Raw genomic sequence first — 20,141 nt, 5'->3', positions numbered from 1 at the left:
CACCCCATCAACTCTCCTTCATGGTCAAATAGCCCTTACACATCCTGGAGGTGTGTTTAGGGTCATTGTCCTGTTGAAAAATAAATGATGGTCCAACTAAACGCAAACCGGATGGAATAGCATGCCGCTGCAAGATGCTGTGGTAGCCATGCTGGTTCAGTATGCCTTCAATTTTGAATAAATCCCTAACAGTGTCACCAGCAAAGCACCCCCACACCATCACACCTCCTCCTCCATGCTTCACGGTGGGAACCAGGCATGTAGAGTCCATCCATTCACCTTTTCTGCGTCGCACAAAGACACGGTGGTTGGAACCAAAGATCTCAAATTTGGACTCATCAGACCAAAGCACAGATTTCACTGGTCTAATGTCCATTCCTTGTGTTCTTTAGCCCAAACAAGTCTCTTCTGCTTGTTGCCTGTCCTTAGCAGTGGTTTCCTAGCAGATCTTCTACCATGAAGGCCTGATTCACACAGTCTCCTCTTAACAGTTGTTCTAGAGATGTGTCTGCTCCTAGAACTCTGGGTGGCATTGACCTGGTCTCTAATCTGAGCTGCTGTTAACCTGCGATTTCTGAGGCTGGTGACTCGGATGAACTTCTCCTCCACAGCAGAGGTGACTCTTGGTCTTCCTTTCCTGGGGCGGTCCGCATGTGAGCCAGTTTCTTTGTAGCGCTTGATGGTTTTTGTGACTGCACTTGGGGACACTTTCAAAGTTTTCCCAATTTCTCGGACTGACTGACCTTCATGTCTTAAAGTAATGATGGCCACTCGTCTTTCTTTACTTAGCTGCTTTTTTCTTGCCATAATACAAATTCTAACAGTCTATTCAGTAGGACTATCAGCTGTGTGTCCACCTGACTTCTCCACAAGGCAACTGATGGTCCCAACCCCATTTATAAGGCAAGAAATCCCACTTATTAAACCTGACAGGGCACACCTGTGAAGTGAAGACCATTTCAGGTGACTACCTCTTGGAGCTCATCAAGAGAATGCCAAGAGTGTGCAAAGCAGTAATCAAAGCAAAAGGTGGCTACTCTGAAGAACCTAGAATATGACATATTTTCAGTTGTTTCACACTTTTTTGTTATGTATATAATTCCACGTGTGATAATTCATAGTTTTGATGCCTTCAGTGTGAATCTACAATTGTCATAGTCATGGAAATAAAGAAAACTCTTTGAATGAGAAGGTGCGTCCAAACTTTTGGTCTGTACTGTATATTCTCAATTATTTTTTACTTTCTCACTATTTTGCAAATCATTGATTGAATTTCAATTGTCACCAATTGTATTATATATTATTTTGTACTAAAAATTGTATTAATAAATTATATATATATATTTTGTCTGTAACTGGGTTTTGTCTTCAATTCAACGCAGATCACGAGCTTGTTTTAGCTTGATATTTATGATAATAAATTAGAATCTCCTTCATTACAGATTTTAATTTATTCACATAAATAATATAGACTGTCAATCGGAGACAGCATAAATATTCCGACAAGCACGTGACCTCCGTCAACTAAAAACAGCAGGGAGAGAATGTGGCCGCATCAGGAGACGGCCGGCCACGTGATCTAGCGGCTGCACACGTTACCCCCGTCTCCTAGCAACCAGAAGCTATGGCTACGTCAGATGGGGGAGTGTAAGGTTTGCTGGGAGGAGGGAGGCTCGTCCGTTCGCATCACACAAGAGCTGATTACAGATTGTACAATTCAGTGACTGTAATGGTGCTGTAGGATAGAATACAATACAGTGATCATCATATACAGTAAAGAGTATTTTGGGTACAAAAGAGATAAATGTAGTACCTTAATGCAATAAAGTGTGGGTGGAGTATAATACAATACAATAATTTATGTGATATAAAATAGGTGGAATATCAGAATGAGACTTTAAAAAGGTAAAATTAAATTGATTGAAAGATATGTGGAATAAAACGTTGGCCAATTGGTGCTGGATGAATGAATACTAATAAATAATTAATAATTAATTAATTGATAAATAAATACATTTTTTTTTACTGTATCAATGTAAATGTCTGGAAATGGGCATGTTAAGGTGGAAAGTATAAGGGACATCATATGCACTGGATAGTAGTATTGGATGGTGACATAAAAAAAGGGAGGAAGGGTATTCAAAAAGGGCTAAAAATAAATATTGTAGCGGGAGTAAAATGGGAAAAGGGGATTTCATAAGTTAATTTCAAAGGCTTCTTTGAGGCCATATGGATTAAAGCAGTTCAGTTTGAATATCCAGAACATCTCACGTTTTCTCAGAGTCTGGATAACGTTATATCCGTTTGATCGAACTTGTTCAATTAGAGTGATCGTGAACCCGAAAAAAGAGCCTTGGTGGTGGATAGTAGCATGTCTAGAGACGCTGTGTTGAAGGAACTTTTTCTTAACATTGGATCTGTGCTTGTTAAGTCGATAGCGCAAGGTTTGTATAGTACGCCCCACATAGCGAAGGTTACATGGGCATGTGATGAGGTAAATAGTGTTCATTGATTCGCAGTTCAATTCATCCTTAATTACAAAATATTCGTTGTTTGGGCCCATGAAAGATGTAGTGATGTTTAGGGATTTGCAGCACAAGCATCTCAATTGATTACACCTATAGCTCCCCGGTATCCTGGAGCTGACTGGTCTGGCTACTTGTTCTGGTCTGCTCTTCAATTTACTTGGGGCCAACATATTTTTCAGTGTTCTCGCTCTTCTAAAAATTAAGGAAGGTTCTTTAGTTAGTTCTGTATTCAGAAAAGGGTCCTTTTTCAGAATATACCAGTGTCTGGACAGGACTCTCCGGATATCCGTATGGTTACTATTATAAGTAGTTAAAAAATTGGTGTTATTACGCTTCTTGTCATTTTGTCTTTTAGTTCCTAACAAACATTCTGACTGTGTAAAAGATTTGGCTTTATTGAGGGCTGCATCTACAATATCTGTTGGATAACCCTTTTGTAGGAACCTAGATCGAATTATCCCGCTTTGTGTGATGAAGTCATCATCTCTGGAGCAATTACGCCTAATTCGCTTGAATTGGCTAAACTGAATGTTTTTCTTCCATTTTTTAAAATGTTCGCTTGAATATTCCAAGTAACTAATGCAGTCATCTCCCTGGTGAAGAAAACACCCTTCACAACAGTTGGCCAGATCAAGCACACTCTCCAGGAGGTAGGTGTATATGTGTCAAAGTCAACAATCAGGAGAAGACTTCACCAGAGTGAATACAGAGGGTTCACCACAAGATGGAAACCATTGGTGAGCCTCAAAAACAGGAAGGCCAGATTAGAGTTTGCCAAATGACATCTAAAAAAGCCTTCACAGTTCTGGAACAACATCCTATGGACAGATGAGACCAAGACCAACGTGTACCAGAGTGATGGGAAGAGAAGAGTATGGAGAAGGAAAGGAACTGCTCATGATCCTAAGCATACCACCTCATCAGTGAAGCATGGTGGTGGTAGTGTCATGGCGTGGGCATGTATGGCGGCCAATGGAACTGCTTCTCCTGTATTTATTGATGATGTGACTGCTGACAAAAGCAGCAGGATGAATTCTGAAGTGTTTCAGGCAATATTATCTGCTCATATTCAGCCAAATGCGAGAGGCAGAGGAGTGAGACAGGGGCCCGGGGCCTTGGATGGACAGGAGAGGTGGACACAGCAAGTAGGTGGAAGGGGCTCTGAGGGGGATTCATACATGAAGCAGGGGCAGGAGGAGGTCTGTGCAGGGCAGCAATAGGAGATAGGAGGGTGGAACAGGAGCTCTGGATCCATGAGGGAGGAAAGGAGACGGCGGGGGCTCCATGAGGATCAGATATGACAGGATATGGGGGGGGGCAGGTGTCATGGAGGCAAACTGCTTAATGAGGCAGTAAAACAACTACATAGAATGAAGCAGCATCCAGCAGCAGATCAAAGAATCCCCCCCCCCCCCCTTCTGTCCCACAGAGAAGAGACAGTCACAGTGCAGGCTTACTCAGACTTCACACTTCTCTGCTCCAGGTCTCTCTCATCAGGCAGCATGTCCTGGGTAGAGGGGGTGTGTTCTGAGTCTCTGCAGCAGCCGGCCTCATGTGACTCAGAGGGCCCACCAGAGGGGTACTGCGTAAGTGAAATGAACAGCAGTGAGACCTTCCATCTGTATTGATGGAAGTGCTCATAGCAGCTCAGTGGGCCCCCCCAGGAGCATTGGGCCCCGGCACTTGCCTAGGGATGCCGGGTTATGACGTCGGCCCTGCATATGGGGAATGATGACTGATAACTATTTTGTGAGGTATCACTATCTGTCTTAAAAGTAGAGAAATTCAAATTTTGAAAATGAATTTTATAAATAAAGATGAAATATATCAACTCAAATTTACTACTGTCATAAAGTACAAAGTGTCACGAGAAAACAATCTCAGAATGGCTTGGATGAGTAAAAGCGTTCCAAAGTTATTACCACATAAAGGGACACGTCAGATTTCCAAAAATAGGCCTGGAATTAAAGGTGAAAAGTGGCTCGATACTGAAGGGGTTAACAGATTTACCTATGTATAAAAAAATGTAAACACCCTAAAATCTGTATAATCAGGCTGCAATATCACCCCTGAAACAAGAATGAATGGATGTTCAGGCCACAATTTCATCCCAATTACACAATCAAGGATTAACGGATTTAATTGTTTATAAAAGTATGTGACTCCCAAAATCTGTAGTATCAGGCCGCAGTTTCACCCCAATAACAGAATCAAGGCCTACTGGAATTACTTATGTATCAAAGAATGCAAACAACTTTTGAACCCAAATTAGTGCAGCAAGGTATAATAGAATAGCTCCTATTAGCCAGGCTTTACACTCTCCTAGTGCTCCCTGCTCTCTCCATATAGTGTGGATACAGCCTCCCTATTATACCCCTACAATATCTCTAAGCTGTCCCTGCTCTCTCCCTACAGTGTGGATAAAGCCTCCCTATTATACCCCTACACTATCACTAATCTGTCCCTGCTCTCTCCCTATAGTGTGGATAAAGCCTCCCTGTTATATTCCTACACTATTCTAACGGACCGTTTCAGCAGACAAGGGGTTAAAATCCGTTTAGGCGATATGCCCCTTTCTGAGAGACAGGCACAGCTACTGCAGAACACCAACCTCCCGAACAGGATACAAAATAGCACTCCAAACTGGAACCTCGCGAATAGCTGCTGGCAGACGAACAGGAAAAGCATACAATCAGCTTACACTCCTGGCAATCAGTCTCTAACAGCATACAGGGAATCCCCCCAATAACGAGACAAGGCTCCGTGTTGAGGATCAGCAGTGGTCTGACTGTACTTCAGATACAGACTCTTTTATTCATAAAAAACAAATATAGTACTGCCCACAGGGTTTTGAAATCCAACCAATCAGTATCTTACAACACACACAATGCAAGTACAGCAACCAATCATTCCCGCCCCCTAGAGGACCAGAAGGGAGACTGCAACACAGAACAGATACAACACATCCCCACAATGTATCATGGTTTCCTCCTCTCTGTCCCAGAGACAACCGAGGGCAATCAAATTATCTCTCAGGACAAAGGGAGATCGCCAATACACATGTGGAGACAACAGGACAGACATCACCATTTAAACACACAATGGGACAATAGAACCACACCCAGCATATTCCTCCCCTCTGTCTATCCACTCAACTATCTCCCAAGCTGACAAGTTACACTTATTATAAATTGTTACAACTTTGTGAGGTTACATTGTCCATACATATAACTTACATCAATTTAAACAGTATAACTTGGGGGACAAACCTATCCAAAATTCACTTGAATAGGTTCAGGGGTTCAAAAGTTAGTATGGGCCATAATCCTGAGGCAAGAGGCTTTTAAACAGCCCCCTCCAAAACACAGTGGCGAGGTTGGTTTTGCCACACATCTCCCCCCCCGAAGGGAAGACTAACCAGATACCTGACCTCACGCCGGTCGGTACCTGAGTTAGTCTGGCAGCCCACCCACAACCCAATAATGGAACTGTTGAATTTAGTAGGCTGTCTCTGTCCAGTGAATCCACCAAGGTTATATTGGTAGCTGGTACTCCCGGTCTCTGAGTTGCTCCCTGGCTTGGAGTGGAGGTTGCTTTGTGGGCAGGTATCAGCGGGACTCTGCCCTGGTGCCAGCACTACCACGGAAGAAGCCTGGTTGGAGTCTGGTTGTTGGAGGGAGAAACCGACTGTCTCCCCTTTGGCTAAACAGCCCTGTTACTGGGGGGCAGGACCGACTGTCCCTACCCCCTGTGCTGTAAGTGCAGAGACCACGGTCCCATCTGCACTGTTGTGGGGCTTACTGTCTCCCCCTGGTGCGTTAAGCTGCCGCTGGGGAGAGGGGGTAACGAGCTCCTCTCCCATACATACTTCCAGCCGCTGGGGAGGGCGACCGACCGCCTCCGCTCCCAATACAGTGTCCTGCTGCTGGGGAAAGGATACTGGGCTCTCTATTCCCTGTAGGACACTCTGCCGCTGGGGGACAGGACCGACTGTCTCTGCCCCCTGTAACTCCACCTGCCGCTGGGGAATGGAGACTGGGCTCCCAATTCCCGGTACATCACACGGCCGCTGGGGAATGGAGACTGGGCTCCCAATTCCCAAAAAATCATGCTGCTGCTGGGGGGCAGGAACAACTACCTCTGCCCCCTGTAACTCAGCCTGCCGCTGGGGAATGGAGACTAGCATCCCAATTCCCTGCAGGACCGGTGGAGAGACCTCGGTCCCATCTCCACCGGCCACCTGGGGTTCTTCCCAGTAAACATCCACAATATCCTCCCAGCTGAAGGGCTCTGGACCTGGGTCTGACTTCTTGCTGTCCTGCTGAGCCTTCTCAATGGAGTGGAAGAGATCTCGGTAGTCCTGCTCCAGTTCCCACTCCAGGGTTGCTAGGTGAGTAGGTCTTTCTCTACCTCATGGGGGTCATCCCAATTCTGCCTAGCCTCCCTCTCGTAGAAAATGTCCTGAAGTCTGGACTGTGCAGGGCTCCCGAAGTCAGGCTCTGCAAAGGACTCCCATAACAAGCCAGGACCATCAAACTCCTCTCCCTCTGGCTTGTCATGCTCAGCTGTCCAGGGTATAAACTGTGCCACATACCACCAAAGCGCCTGGTAGGCATCCTCCAGCCATAGCTCCTGCCATACCCGGTGCTCTAGTTCCTTCACCCATTCCTCCAGAGGCTGCTCTCCCAGGAAGGGCATCCGCAGGGCCACTTGCTTCTGCAACCGCTGCTCTTCACTGGGGAGACTCTCACCTCGCTGGTATTGTACATTATCCAGGGCCTGGTACCAGATGCCTTTCCTTAATGCATCCCGGCCATCCAGGTCCTCCTCCTCGTATAACACTGCTGGTTCCATCCTGTTGCTTTTAGGGTTGCTGTACTGGGACATGCGTTGCCCTTAAATTGTAGAATCCACAGAAATGGTGTCTCCTGTAGCTGTCCTTCTGGCTGTAGGAACGATCCCGCTGCTTGCCACCAATGTAACAGACCGTTTCAGCAGACAAGGGGTTAAAATCCGTTTAGGCGATATGCCCCTTTCTGAGAGACAGGCACAGCTACTGCAGAACACCAACCTCCCCAACTGGATACAAAATAGCACTCCAAACTGGAACCTCGCGAATAGCTGTCGGCAGACGAACAGGAAAAGCATACAATCGGCTTACACTCCTGGCAATCAGTCTCTAACAGCATACAGGGAATCCCCCCAATAACGAGACAAGGCTCCGTGTTGAGGGTCAGCAGTGGTCTGACTGTACTTCAGATACAGACTCTTTTATTCATAAAAAACAAACAAACATAGTACTGCCCACAGGGTTTTGAAATCCAACCAATCAGTATCTTACAACACACACAATGCAAGTACAGCAACCAATTGTTCCCGCCCCCTAGAGGACCAGAAGGGAGACTGCGACACAGAACAGATACAACACATCCCCACAATGTATCATGGTTTCCTCCTCTCTGTCCCAGAGACAACCGAGGGCAATCCAATTATCTCTCAGGACAAAGGGGAGATCGCCAATACACATGTGGGGACAACAGGACAGACATCACCATTTAAACACACAATGGGACAATAGAACCACACCCAGCATATTCCTCCCAAGCTGACAAGTTACACTTATTATAAATTGTTACAACTTTGTGAGGTTACATTGTCCATACATATAACTTACATCAATTTAAACAGTATAACTTGGGGGACAAACCTATCCAAAATTCACTTGAATAGGTTCAGGGGTTCAAAAGTTAGCATGGGCCATAATCCTGAGGCAAGAGGCCTTCAAACAGCCCCCTCCAAAACACAGTGGCGAGGTTGGTTTCGCCACAACTATCTCTAAGCTGTCCCTGCTCTCTCCATATAGTGTGGATAAAGCCTCCCTATTATATTCCTACACTATCACTAATCTGTCCCTGCTCTCTCCATATAGTGTGGATAAAGCCTCCCTATTATATCTCTACACTATCTCTAAACTGTCCCTATAGTGTGGATAAAGCCTCCCTTTTATATCTATACACTATATCCAAGCTGTCCCTGATCTCTCCCTATAGTGTGGATAATGCCTCCCTATTATATCCCTACACTATCACTAATCTGTCCCTACTCTCTCCCTATAGTGTGGATAAAGCCTCCCTATTATATTCCTACACTATCACTAATCTGTCCCTACTCTCTCCCTATAGTGTGGATAAAGCCTCCCTATTATATCTCTACACTATCACTAATCTGTCCCTGCTCTCTCCATATAGTGTGGATAAAGCCTCCCTATTATATTCCTACACTATCACTAATCTGTCCCTGCTCTCTCCATATAGTGTGGATAAAGCCTCCCTATTATATCTCTACACTATCTCTAAACTGTCCCTATAGTGTGGATAAAGCCTCCCTTTTATATCTATACACTATATCCAAGCTGTCCCTGATCTCTCCCTATAGTGTGGATAATGCCTCCCTATTATATCCCTACACTATCACTAATCTGTCCCTACTCTCTCCCTATAGTGTGGATAAAGCCTCCCTATTATATTCCTACACTATCACTAATCTGTCCCTACTCTCTCCCTATAGTGTGGATAAAGCCTCCCTATTATATCTCTACACTATCTCTAAGCTGTCCCTACTCTCTCCCTATAGTGTGGATAAAGCCTCCCTATTATATTCCTACACTATCTCTAAGCTGTCCCTACTCTCTCCCTATAGTGTGGATAAAGCCTCCCTATTATATCTCTACACTATCACTAAGCTGTCCCTGCACTGTCCCTATAGTGTGGATAAAGCCTCCCTATATTTTGTGAGTAAAGTCTTTCCTAATCACGGTCCCGAGCGCCTGTAACATCTCTCCCTGCAAAAATGACAGAGACCGGGCAGGAGGAGAGTTTTCATAGGGCTGTGACATCACAGGGGCTGGCTATCTGCACAGCATTGTGGGTGCTCCCTCGTTCCAAGGCTTCTTACTTTCACTTTCTAACATGTGCAGCATTTTCGAAAAAATATGATTCATTACCACGAAGCGTGAGGAAACTTGACTAATCAAATTTTTCCTGAAATTCAGATCGAATTCCACTTCATCAACTTTGATTGGCTCCTCTCTAGAACATATATATATGCCACGGTGCTGCTAATCACTTTTCTGCTGGTGACATGGCTTTTGACCTTTGGTGGCATGTTCAGGTCTGCCCTATGAATTAAAGTGAGGTAGTTTGGTTTGGATTCTGTCATGCCAGTGCGTTTCCTCTCTGAGATAGCATGGCCAATTGAACACTCAACTTTTCTGCAGTCTTGGCATGGTGGTGGTGTGTGCATCTGTCTTCTCCCAGCGGGGCTGGTCACCGGAGTGCTCAGACTTCTGCCTGCTGTAATGTTCTCTTATGTGTGAATCAGATATAAACCTCCAGAATTTCCCCCATTCAGGCCCAAGCGGGTTTTCTTTGATTGTTCTCTTGATCAGTTTTTGTGGATTTTGCTTCAAGCTGCCTTTGAAGTCAGTTTCTAGTTCTCAGTTATTCCTAGTATTTATGGTACTACTGGATATCTGCGACTACGAGCCTGTTGTTACTGCTCTCCTGGTGATGACGATTTGCTACGGTCTTGACCATGTTTTGCTCCTCTGTGCTCCAGTCCTTCTAGTCCAAACTTACAGCCTCAACTAACCCTTTCTGAGCCTTTCCTGCTTCTACCTGGACTGCCTGATTGTCTCATGGTTTGCTCGTGTCCACGTCACTTTCTGTGCTCTGGCCATCTCATCCTCTTGTTCCTGGCTCTTTCCTCCATGGTACAATGTGCCTACTGGAAATTCTCATGGCTGCTATATATTACTATTGGTCACCATTATACATAACTGACTGTATTGGTGGCTGCTCACTATTCATGTTGTCCATCACTTGGAAGATCTGTAGGCCATTATACAAGACTCTGGACTCCTATTATGAAGTGTCTTGATAAATGACAAACAATGCAATAAAGATGATAGAAATCTAGAAGGGTTTACCTCTCCGCTCAACAGGGAGATGATCTCCAAGGTGAGGTCTAATATTTTTCTGGTGATCTCCTTCTGGTTCTTCCCCATTCTTGGTGGGTCTTTCAGTGGACGGTGAGCAAAGTGAGCTGAAGGCTTCTATCACTGCAGGCGCCTTTATGAGGAATGAAGAACCTGGAATCATCCGAAGACAAGATCATTAGAGACATCCAGAACCACACTTTATGAGCCTCTGCTTCTCAGAACCTCTACCACATGGAATAAAGCAGGCATGCTCAACCTGCAGCCCTCCAGCTGTTGAAAAACTACAACAGCTGGAGGGCCGTAGGTTGAGCATCTCTGGAATAAAGGAATTCCTAACATGGACATCCATGTCCCATATGAGGGCTCCATCTCCTGGCAAATGCTTAACTACTCCTCTAACTCCCAAAGGAGAGAGAACACATGCCTCATCCCCTCTCTTCACATGTGCACATACATGAACCTCTGTTAATTCTCCAGTTGGACACAGTTGAGCATTGGGGGCCCTCATCTATAGTGCATTAAAAGAGGTTCTGCAGCAGCTTAGATTTGAATCACAATGAAATCCTTGAAGTGCTGCTTTATCTATTTCTCTACATTCTAAGAATCATAACTTTCACATTTCCTGTGGACACCGACATATGGCGGCACGCGTGTTTTAGCGGTGCTATGTTGGGCTATATAACGTGTTGTGGACGGCGTTCATCTTTGTGGGGTACTTTTTGGCCTGTTTTATAAATAACCTTCTTTTAGGTGTCGTACAATGACACGTATGAAGCAGTTTTTATCTCATCTCTGTTGGCTTTGGTGCTGCTGCATTACAAGACCCAGGACATCCTCTGTGGATGGAACTGGTGGAGATCTCGTTTGTGTAGTTGTTATTAGTACCTGTTACCTTCACCTGTTCACCGACTCTGGCGCCTGGCAGTGAACGGCTGGAGCTGTCGACTGCTTGTCCTTTAGAAGTCTAAGCCTTTCGCTTTCCTGGCTGCTGAGGATAGAGAATATTCTGGGCATTTTCCAGACTCTTAGTATCTTGTCCCAGGATGTTGGGAAGTGTATCCTGGGACCTGTAGCCCTCCGGCCTTTCATTTCTGTCAGCACTGAGGGTTGTAGGTTATCATATCCTGGCGGGTGCTGGTGGTCTTTTGGAGGAGGGTCAGCTCCGTCCAGCTGTATGCTCTCAGGGTAATTCTCACTACGTTAGAGAACGTCATGCATTCAGGGTGAGAAATCTTACACATATAAATGACAAGCAGAACCAGTATCCCCAGTGCTCCACACAATACCTGCACCAGGTTTAATAGAGTAATGGGTATTGGTTAAAGAGGTTGTCCGGGATCAGTTTACTCACTATTAATAGCGGTTTCAAGGCCCCCCCCCCCCTAGATGTTTTTATGTATTTTTCGACATCAGCAGGGCTCCGACAGTCCCCCACTGATTGTTGCGGTAACTTCCTGCCGCACTGCCTTCTGGGTCCTAGCGCAGAGCAGCATTGCGTGGTTTCTGGCAACTGTCTGCTCCTCCGTGCAGCCGCCCCCCTAAGGCTACTCTCACACTGGCGTTTTGGCTTTCCGTTTGCGAGATCCGTTCAGGGCTCAGCGGTCCAAAACGGATCAGTTCAGCCCCAACGCATTCTGAATGGAAAAGGATCGGCTCAGAATGCATCAGTTTGCCTCCGTTCCGCTCTGGAGGCCGCCTGCAGCGTTTTGGTGTCCGTCTGACGAAACTGAGCCGATCCGTTCTGACACACAATGTAAGTCAATGGGGACGGATCAGTTTTTCACTGACAATAGAAAACGGATCCTTCCTCCATTGACTTTCAATGGTGTTCAAGACGGATCCGTCTTGGCTATGCTAAAGATAATACAAACGGATCCGTTCTGAACGGATGCAGATGGATCCGTCTGTGCAGATCCATGACGGATCCGCTTCAAACGCGAGTGTGAAAGTAGCCTAATTCATATGCCGCCTCCTGCCGCACATAATCCTCCCCTTTAGTTACGCCCCTAAACTCTGCCCCCTTCACTGATAATAAAGCGCCCTGCCCGGTGACATCACCGGACCGGAGGGGCAGCGCTCCAGACTAAAAAAAATAACCAGGAGCCATTGTCCCCTAACCTGAAAAATTTAGGAGACAAATGTAAAATACATATAAAATTACGGTATAATAAGAAAATGTCTGCCTTACCTGCACCGCCCCCGACTAGGGCTGTCACAATACCCAAATTTTGATTTCGACACCATAAAAAAGTATTGTGATACTAGATACCACGTGAAAAAAAGAAAACACCAAAAAAGCCACGTGTATTCCGCATTTCATGGAACCTCTGGACCATAATAGAACAGTCCGATCCTAATTTGAGCGTGGCGATATGTGATACGTTTATTTTTTATTGTTTTATATGTAAAATTGTGAAAGGGGGAGATTTAAACTTTTAGTATTTTGGTGTTTGGTTTTTATTACTTTTTATTTACTATTTCCCCCTTAGGGGCCCGAACCTGGATCTTTCATCCCTTGTCCTATTCACCCCAGGAGAGCTCTATCAGGGTGACTAGGACTTCACACTCTCCCTGCTGCCCTGTGCTCTGTACAGTCCTGGCCAAAGGTTTGGAGAATGACACAAATATTAGTTCTCACAGAGTTTGCTGCTAAACTGCTGTTAGATCTTTGTGTCAGTTGTTTCTGTGATGCAGTGAAATATAATTACTCGCACTTCATACGTTTCAGAGGCTTTTAGCGACAATTACATGACATTTATGCAGAGTCAGTATTTGCAGTGTTGGCCCTTCTTTTTCAGGACCTCTGCAATCCGACTGCGCATGCTCTCCATCACCTTCTGGGCCAATTCCTGACTGATACAACCCATTCTTTCATCATCACTTCTTGGAGTTTGTCAGAATTAGTGGGTTTTTGTTTGTCCACCGCCTCTTGAGGATTGACCACAAGTTCTCAATGGGATTAAGATCTGGGGAGTTTCCAAGCCATGGACCCAAAATGTCACCGTTTTGGTCCCCGAGCCACTTAGTTATCACTTTTGCCTTATGGCACGGTGCTCCATCCTGCTGGAAAATGCATTGTTCTTCCCCAAACTGTTGTTGGATTGTTGGAAGAAGTTGCCGTTGGAGGGTGTTTTGGTTCCATTCTTTATTCATGGCTGTGTTTTTGGGGCAGAATTGTGAGTGAGCCCACTCCCTTGGATGAGAAGCAACCCCACACATGAATGGTCTCAGGATGCTTTACTGGTGGCATGACACAGGACTGATGGTAGCGCTCGCCTTTTCTTCTCTGGACAAGCCTTTTTCCTGATGCCCCAAACAATCGGAAAGAGGCTTCATCGGAGAATATGACTTTGCCCCAGTCCTCAGCCGTCCATTCACCATATTTTCTGCAGAAGATCAATCTGTCCCTGTTTTTTTTTGGAAAGAAGTGGCTTCTTTGCTGCCCTTCTTGACACCAGGCCATCTTCCAAAAGTCTTGGCCTCACTGTGTGTGCAGATGCGCTCACACCTGCCTGCTGCCATTCCTGAGCAAGCGCTGCACTGGTGGCACTCCGATCCCACAGCTGAATCCTCTTTAAGAGACGATCCTGGCGCTTGCTGGACTTTCTTGGACGCCCTGAAGCCTTCTTAACAAGAATTGAACCTCTTTCCTTGAAGTTCTTGATGATCCTATAAATTGAGGTGCAATCTTAGTAGCCACAATATCCTTGCCTGTGAAGCCATTTTTATGCAACGCAATGATGGCTGCACGCGTTTCTTTGCAGGTCACCATGGTTAACAATGGAAGAACAATGATTTCAAGCATCACCCTCCTTTTAACAGGTCAAGTCTGCCATTTTACCCCAATCAGCCTGACATAATGATCTCCAGCCTTGTGCTCGTCAACATTCTCACCTGAGGTAACAAGACGATTACTGAAATGATCTCAGCAGGTCCTTTAATGACAGCAATGAAATGCAGTGGAAAGGTTTTTTTGGGATTAAGTTAATTTTCATGGCAAAGAAGGACGATGCAATTCATCTGATCGCTCTTCATAACATTCTGGAGTAGATGCAAATTGCTATTATAAAAACTTAAGCAGCAACTTTTCCAATATTTATGTAATTCTCAAAACTTGTGGCCACGACTGTACACATAGTGGGGAGGTTACCATGGCAGCCAGGGCTTCAGGAGCTCCTGAGGGGTTAATTGCGGCGGATCACAGTGCACAGTAATAGAGGCCGGGTATGGGATATGGCCGGCACCCGCAGCCTGCGTTTGTATTCAGGCATAAACCATATTTATTGGTGGCGCAGTGGCCTCCTCCTCCCTGCTATCAGCCCACTGGTGGCGCAGTGGCCTCCTCCTCCCTGCTATCAGCCCACTGGTGGCACAGTGGCCTCCTCCTCCCTGCTATCAGCCCACTGGTGGCACAGTGGCCTCCTCCTCCCTGCTATCAGCCCACTGGTGGCGCAGTGGCCTCCTCCTCCCTGCTATCAGCCCACTGGTGGCGCAGTGGCCTCCTCCTCCCTGCTATCAGCCCATTGGTGGCACAGTGGCCTCCTCCTCCCTGCTATCAGCCCATTGGTGGCGCAGTGGCCTCCTCCTCCCTGCTATCAGCCCACTGGTGGCAGCAGCGGCACAGGGGGGAGAGGCTGCCTCCTTCTCCCCCGTGCTGTTGAGGAGAACATGGCACACGCTGACATGCGGCCAACATCTACGAGGATTGACCAGAAAGACCACCTACAACATCTGAAGACAGGCGGCCAACATCTACGAAGACTGACCCTGGAAGGCCGTTTGAGGTAAGTAGCACTGTGGGGTCCTGTTTCTTTGGTAGTGTTTTTCCAGCAGGTAAAACGTGTGCGTGGGGAGGGGGGGGGGATGCTTACTTTGAGAATTTGGCACATCTGCTTTGGAGGTCGGGCCCTGGATCTTTTGATACTCAATCAGCGGCCCAGGTGCGAACCCTTCTGCCTCCACAGGGAGTGCAACCTTACTGACGGGCTCCAGACTGTTCCAGAGCCCGTCAGTAAGGCTACATTCTCCTGTTGGATGTTCTTGTTTGTTATTGGTGACAACCAGTAGCGTGGAGAATTCTATCTCTCACAGTAGGTTTTCGGTACAGTGTGCCGGTCATTTCTGGCGATATCCAGAAAGGAAACACGTTCTAAAAGTCAAAGTGAATTGTAAGTCCCAAGTATTAGAAATAATCCAAGAGCGGCCGCCGCCTCCCCCGCCCGAAATACAAGACCCCTCTGCATCGAGTACCGCCGCAGGAACCCGCATGGGTGTAAAGCGGTCTCCATGGTAACTAACAGCTCCAAATGTGCACTTACCTGACACTGGAGCTGGAGGGAGGAGTCCGGGGGCCACAGTCATATATATGTGTGTATCCCGTGTACTTACCTGACACTGGAGCCGGAGGGAGGAGTCCGGGGGCCACAGTCATATATATGTGTGTGTCCTGTGTACTTACCTGACACTGGGGCCGGAGGGAGGAGTCCGGGGGCCACAGTCATATATATGTGTGTATCCCGTGTACTTACCTGACACTGGGGCCGGAGGGAGGAGTCCGGGGGCCACAGTCATATATATGTGTGTGTCCTGTGTACTTACCTGACACTGGAGCCGGAGGGAGGAGTCCGGGGGCCACAGTCATATATATGTGTGTATCCTGTGTACTTACCTGACACTGGAGCCGGAGGGAGGAGTCCGGGGGCCCACAGTCATATATATGTGTGTATCCTGTGTACTTACCTGACACTGGAGCCGGAGGGAGGAGTCCGGGGGCCACAGTCATATATATGTGTGTATCCTGTGTACTTACCTGACACTGGGGCCGGAGGGAGGAGTCCGGGGGCCACAGTCATATATATGTGTGTATCACGTGTACTTACCTGACACTGGAGCCGGAGGGAGGAGTCCGGGGGCCACAGTCATATATATGTGTGTATCCTGTGTACTTACCTGACACTGGAGCCGGAGGGAGGAGTCCTGGGGGCCACAGTCATATATATGTGTGTATCCTGTGTACTTACCTGACACTGGAGCCGGAGGGAGGAGTCCGGGGCCACAGTCCATATATATGTGTGTATCCTGTGTACTTACCTGACACTGGGGCCGGAGGGAGGAGTCCGGGGCCACAGTCATATATATGTGTGTATCCCGTTGTACTTACCTGACACTGGAGCCGGAGGGAGGAGTCCGGGGGCCACAGTCATATATATGTGTGTATCCTGTGTACTTACCTGACACTGGAGCCGGAGGGAGGAGTCTGGGGGCCACAGTCATATATATGTGTGTATCCTGTGTACTTACCTGACACTGGAGCCGGAGGGAGGAGTCCGGGGCCACAGTCATATATATGTGTGTATCCTGTGTACTTACCTGACACTGGGGCCGGAGGGAGGAGTCCGGGGGCCACAGTCATATATATGTGTGTATCCCGTGTACTTACCTGACACTGGGGCCGGAGGGAGGAGTCCGGGGGCCACAGTCATATATGTGTGTGTCCCGTGTACTTACCTGACACTGGGGCCGGAGGGAGGAGTCCGGGGGGCCACAGTCATATATATGTGTGTATCCCGTGTACTTACCTGACACTGGGGCCGGAGGGAGGAGTCCGGGGGCCACAGTCATATATATGTGTGTGTCCTGTGTACTTACCTGACACTGGAGCCGGGGGGAGGAGTCCGAGGGCCACAGTCATATATGTGTGTATCCTGTGTACTTACCTGACACTGGAGCCGGAGGGAGGAGTCCGGGGGCAACAGTCATATATATGTGTGTATCACGTGTACTTACCTGACACTGGAGCCGGAGGGAGGAGTCCGGGGGCCACAGTCAGATATATGTGTGCATCCCGTGTACTTACCTGACACTGGAGCCGGAGGGAGGAGTCCGGGGGCCACAGTCATATAAATGTGTGTATCCCGTGTACTTACCTGACACTGGGGCCGGAGGGAGGAGTCCGGGGGCCACAGTCATATATATGTGTGCATCCCGTGTACTTACCTGACACTGGAGCCGGAGGGAGGAGTCCGGGGGCCACAGTCATATATATGTGTGTGTCCCGTGTACTTACCTGATACTGGAGCCGGGGGAGGAGTCCGGGGGCCACAGTCAGATATATGTGTGTATCCCGTGTACTTACCTGACACTGGAGCCGGAGGGAGGAGTCCGGGGGCCACAGTCATATATATGTGTGTATCCTGTGTACTTACCTGACACTGGAGCCGGAGGGAGGAGTCCGGGGGCCACAGTCATATATATGTGTGTATCCCGTGTACTTACCTGACACTGGAGCCGGGGGGAGGAGTCCGGGGGCCACAGTCATATATATGTGTGTATCCTGTGTACTTACCTGACACTGGAGCCGGGGGAGGAGTCCGGGGGCAACAGTCATATATATGTGTGTATCCTGTGTACTTACCTGACACTGGGGCCGGGGGGAGGAGTCCGGGGGCCACAGTCAGATATATGTGTGTATCCCGTGTACTTACCTGATACTGGAGCCGGGGGAGGAGTCCGGGGGCCACAGTCATATATATGTGTGTATCCTGTGTACTTACCTGACACTGGAGCCGGGGGAGGAGTCCGGGGGCCACAGTCATATATATGTGTGTATCCTGTGTACTTACCTGACACTGGGGCCGGAGGGAGGAGTCCGGGGCCACAGTCATATATATGTGTGTATCCCGTGTACTTACCTGACACTGGGGCCGGAGGGAGGAGTCCGGGGGCCACAGTCATATATATGTGTGTATCCCGTGTACTTACCTGACACTGGAGCCGGGGAGGAGTCCGGGGGCCACAGTCAGATATATGTGTGTATCCCGTGTACTTACCTGATACTGGAGTCGGATGAGGAGTCCTGGGGCCACAGTCATATATATGTGTGTATCCTGTGTACTTACCTGACACTGAGGCCGGGGGGAGGAGTCTGGGGGCCACAGTCATATATATGTGTGTATCCTGTGTACTTACCTGACACTGGAGCCGGAGGGAGGAGTCCGGGGCCACAGTCATATATATGTGTGTATCCTGTGTACTTACCTGACACTGGGGCCGGAGGGAGGAGTCCGGGGGCCACAGTCATATATATGTGTGTATCCCGTGTACTTACCTGACACTGGGGCCGGAGGGAGGAGTCCGGGGGCCACAGTCATATATATGTGTGTATCCTGTGTACTTACCTGACACTGGGGCCGGAGGGAGGAGTCCGGGGGCCACAGTCATATATATGTGTGTATCCCGTGTACTTACCTGACACTGGGGCCGGAGGGAGGAGTCCGGGGGCCACAGTCATATATATGTGTGTATCCTGTGTACTTACCTGACACTGGAGCCGGGGGGAGGAGTCCGGGGGCCACAGTCATATATATGTGTGTATCCTGTGTACTTACCTGACACTGGAGCCGGAGGGAGGAGTCCGGGGGCCACAGTCATATATATGTGTGTATCCTGTGTACTTACCTGACACTGGAGCCGGAGGGAGGAGTCCGGGGGCCACAGTCATATATATGTGTGTATCCTGTGTACTTACCTGACACTGGAGCCGGAGGGAGGAGTCCGGGGGCCACAGTCATATATATGTGTGTATCCCGTGTACTTACCTGACACTGTTGCCGGGGGAAGGAGTCCGGGGGCCACAGTCATATATATGTGTGTATCCTGTGTACTTACCTGACACTGGAGCCGGAGGGAGGAGTCCGGGGCCACAGTCATATATATGTGTGTATCCTGTGTACTTACCTGACACTGTTGCCGGGGGGAGGAGTCCGGGGGCCACAGTCATATATATGTGTGTATCCCGTGTACTTACCTGAAACTGGAGCCGGGGGGAGGAGTCCGGGGGCCACAGTCATATATATGTGTGTATCCTGTGTACTTACCTGACACTGGAGCCGGAGGGAGGAGTCCGGGGGCCACAGTCATATATATGTGTGTATCCTGTGTACTTACCTGATACTGGAGCCGGAGGGAGGAGTCCGGGGGCCACAGTCATATATATGTGTGTATCCCGTGTACTTACCTGACACTGGAGCCGGAGGGAGGAGTCCGGGGGCCACAGTCATATATATGTGTGTATCCCGTGTACTTACCTGACACTGGAGCCGGAGGGAGGAGTCCGGGGGCCACAGTCATATATATGTGTGTATCCCGTGTACTTACCTGACACTGGGGCCGGAGGGAGGAGTCCGGGGGCCACAGTCATATATATGTGTGTATCCCGTGTACTTACCTGACACTGGGGCCGGAGGGAGGAGTCCGGGGGCCACAGTCATATATATGTGTGTGTCCTGTTACCTGATCTCACAGGGAGAACACCGACCAGGACCTGTCATGACGTCATGGTCATGTGATCAGTGCGAGAGGGGGCGGAGCTCCGCGGTAGGGAGAAGTTGGGCCTAAGTTCCTTTGATGATGTCACTGTCATGTGATCAGTTCAGGGGCGGAGTTCACCAAGATGAAAATAGATGGTAAAGGACATGTCACCTGAATGGAGAAGCTCATGTTATGAACATCACGTGGGAAAATGAACGGATTCATTTGTTTTCTAGTTCTACAGATATTACTGGGAGGAGAGTACTACGACTCTCAACATGTCCTTGACTGCGAACACGATTACA

At 48.0% G+C, this 20,141-nt stretch overlaps 1 protein-coding gene across 7 annotated transcripts in view; it reads right to left on the bottom strand.

Annotated features, from left to right (window-relative positions):
* The window catches only part of LOC122937848 (oocyte zinc finger protein XlCOF7.1-like), a 67,768-nt gene extending 47,918 nt beyond the window's left edge, over window positions 1-19,850 (bottom strand). For 3 of the 7 annotated variants that reach the window (XM_044292971.1, XM_044292972.1, XM_044292966.1), the window contains exons 1-2: window positions 19,754-19,850; window positions 10,516-10,677 (exon numbers count right to left, since the gene is read on the bottom strand). In XM_044292971.1, the coding sequence (XP_044148906.1) occupies window positions 10,516-10,593 (78 nt within the window). In that variant the 5' untranslated portion in view covers window positions 10,594-10,677; window positions 19,754-19,850. Of the gene's footprint in view, window positions 1-10,515; window positions 11,401-16,055; window positions 16,220-17,941; window positions 17,984-19,753 lie in introns of those variants that run through there. The other 4 variants (XM_044292970.1, XM_044292967.1, XM_044292969.1 and 1 more) reach the window with 4 other exon arrangements.
* Between the last annotated feature and the right edge of the window lie 291 nt (window positions 19,851-20,141).

This window comes from Bufo gargarizans, chromosome 5 (assembly GCF_014858855.1).
Source record: "Bufo gargarizans isolate SCDJY-AF-19 chromosome 5, ASM1485885v1, whole genome shotgun sequence".
In the NCBI taxonomy this organism is placed as follows: Eukaryota; Metazoa; Chordata; class Amphibia; order Anura; family Bufonidae; genus Bufo; species Bufo gargarizans.
The sequence above is the reverse complement of the archived record's forward strand: the minus strand, read 5'-3'. Positions and strand labels throughout refer to the sequence as shown.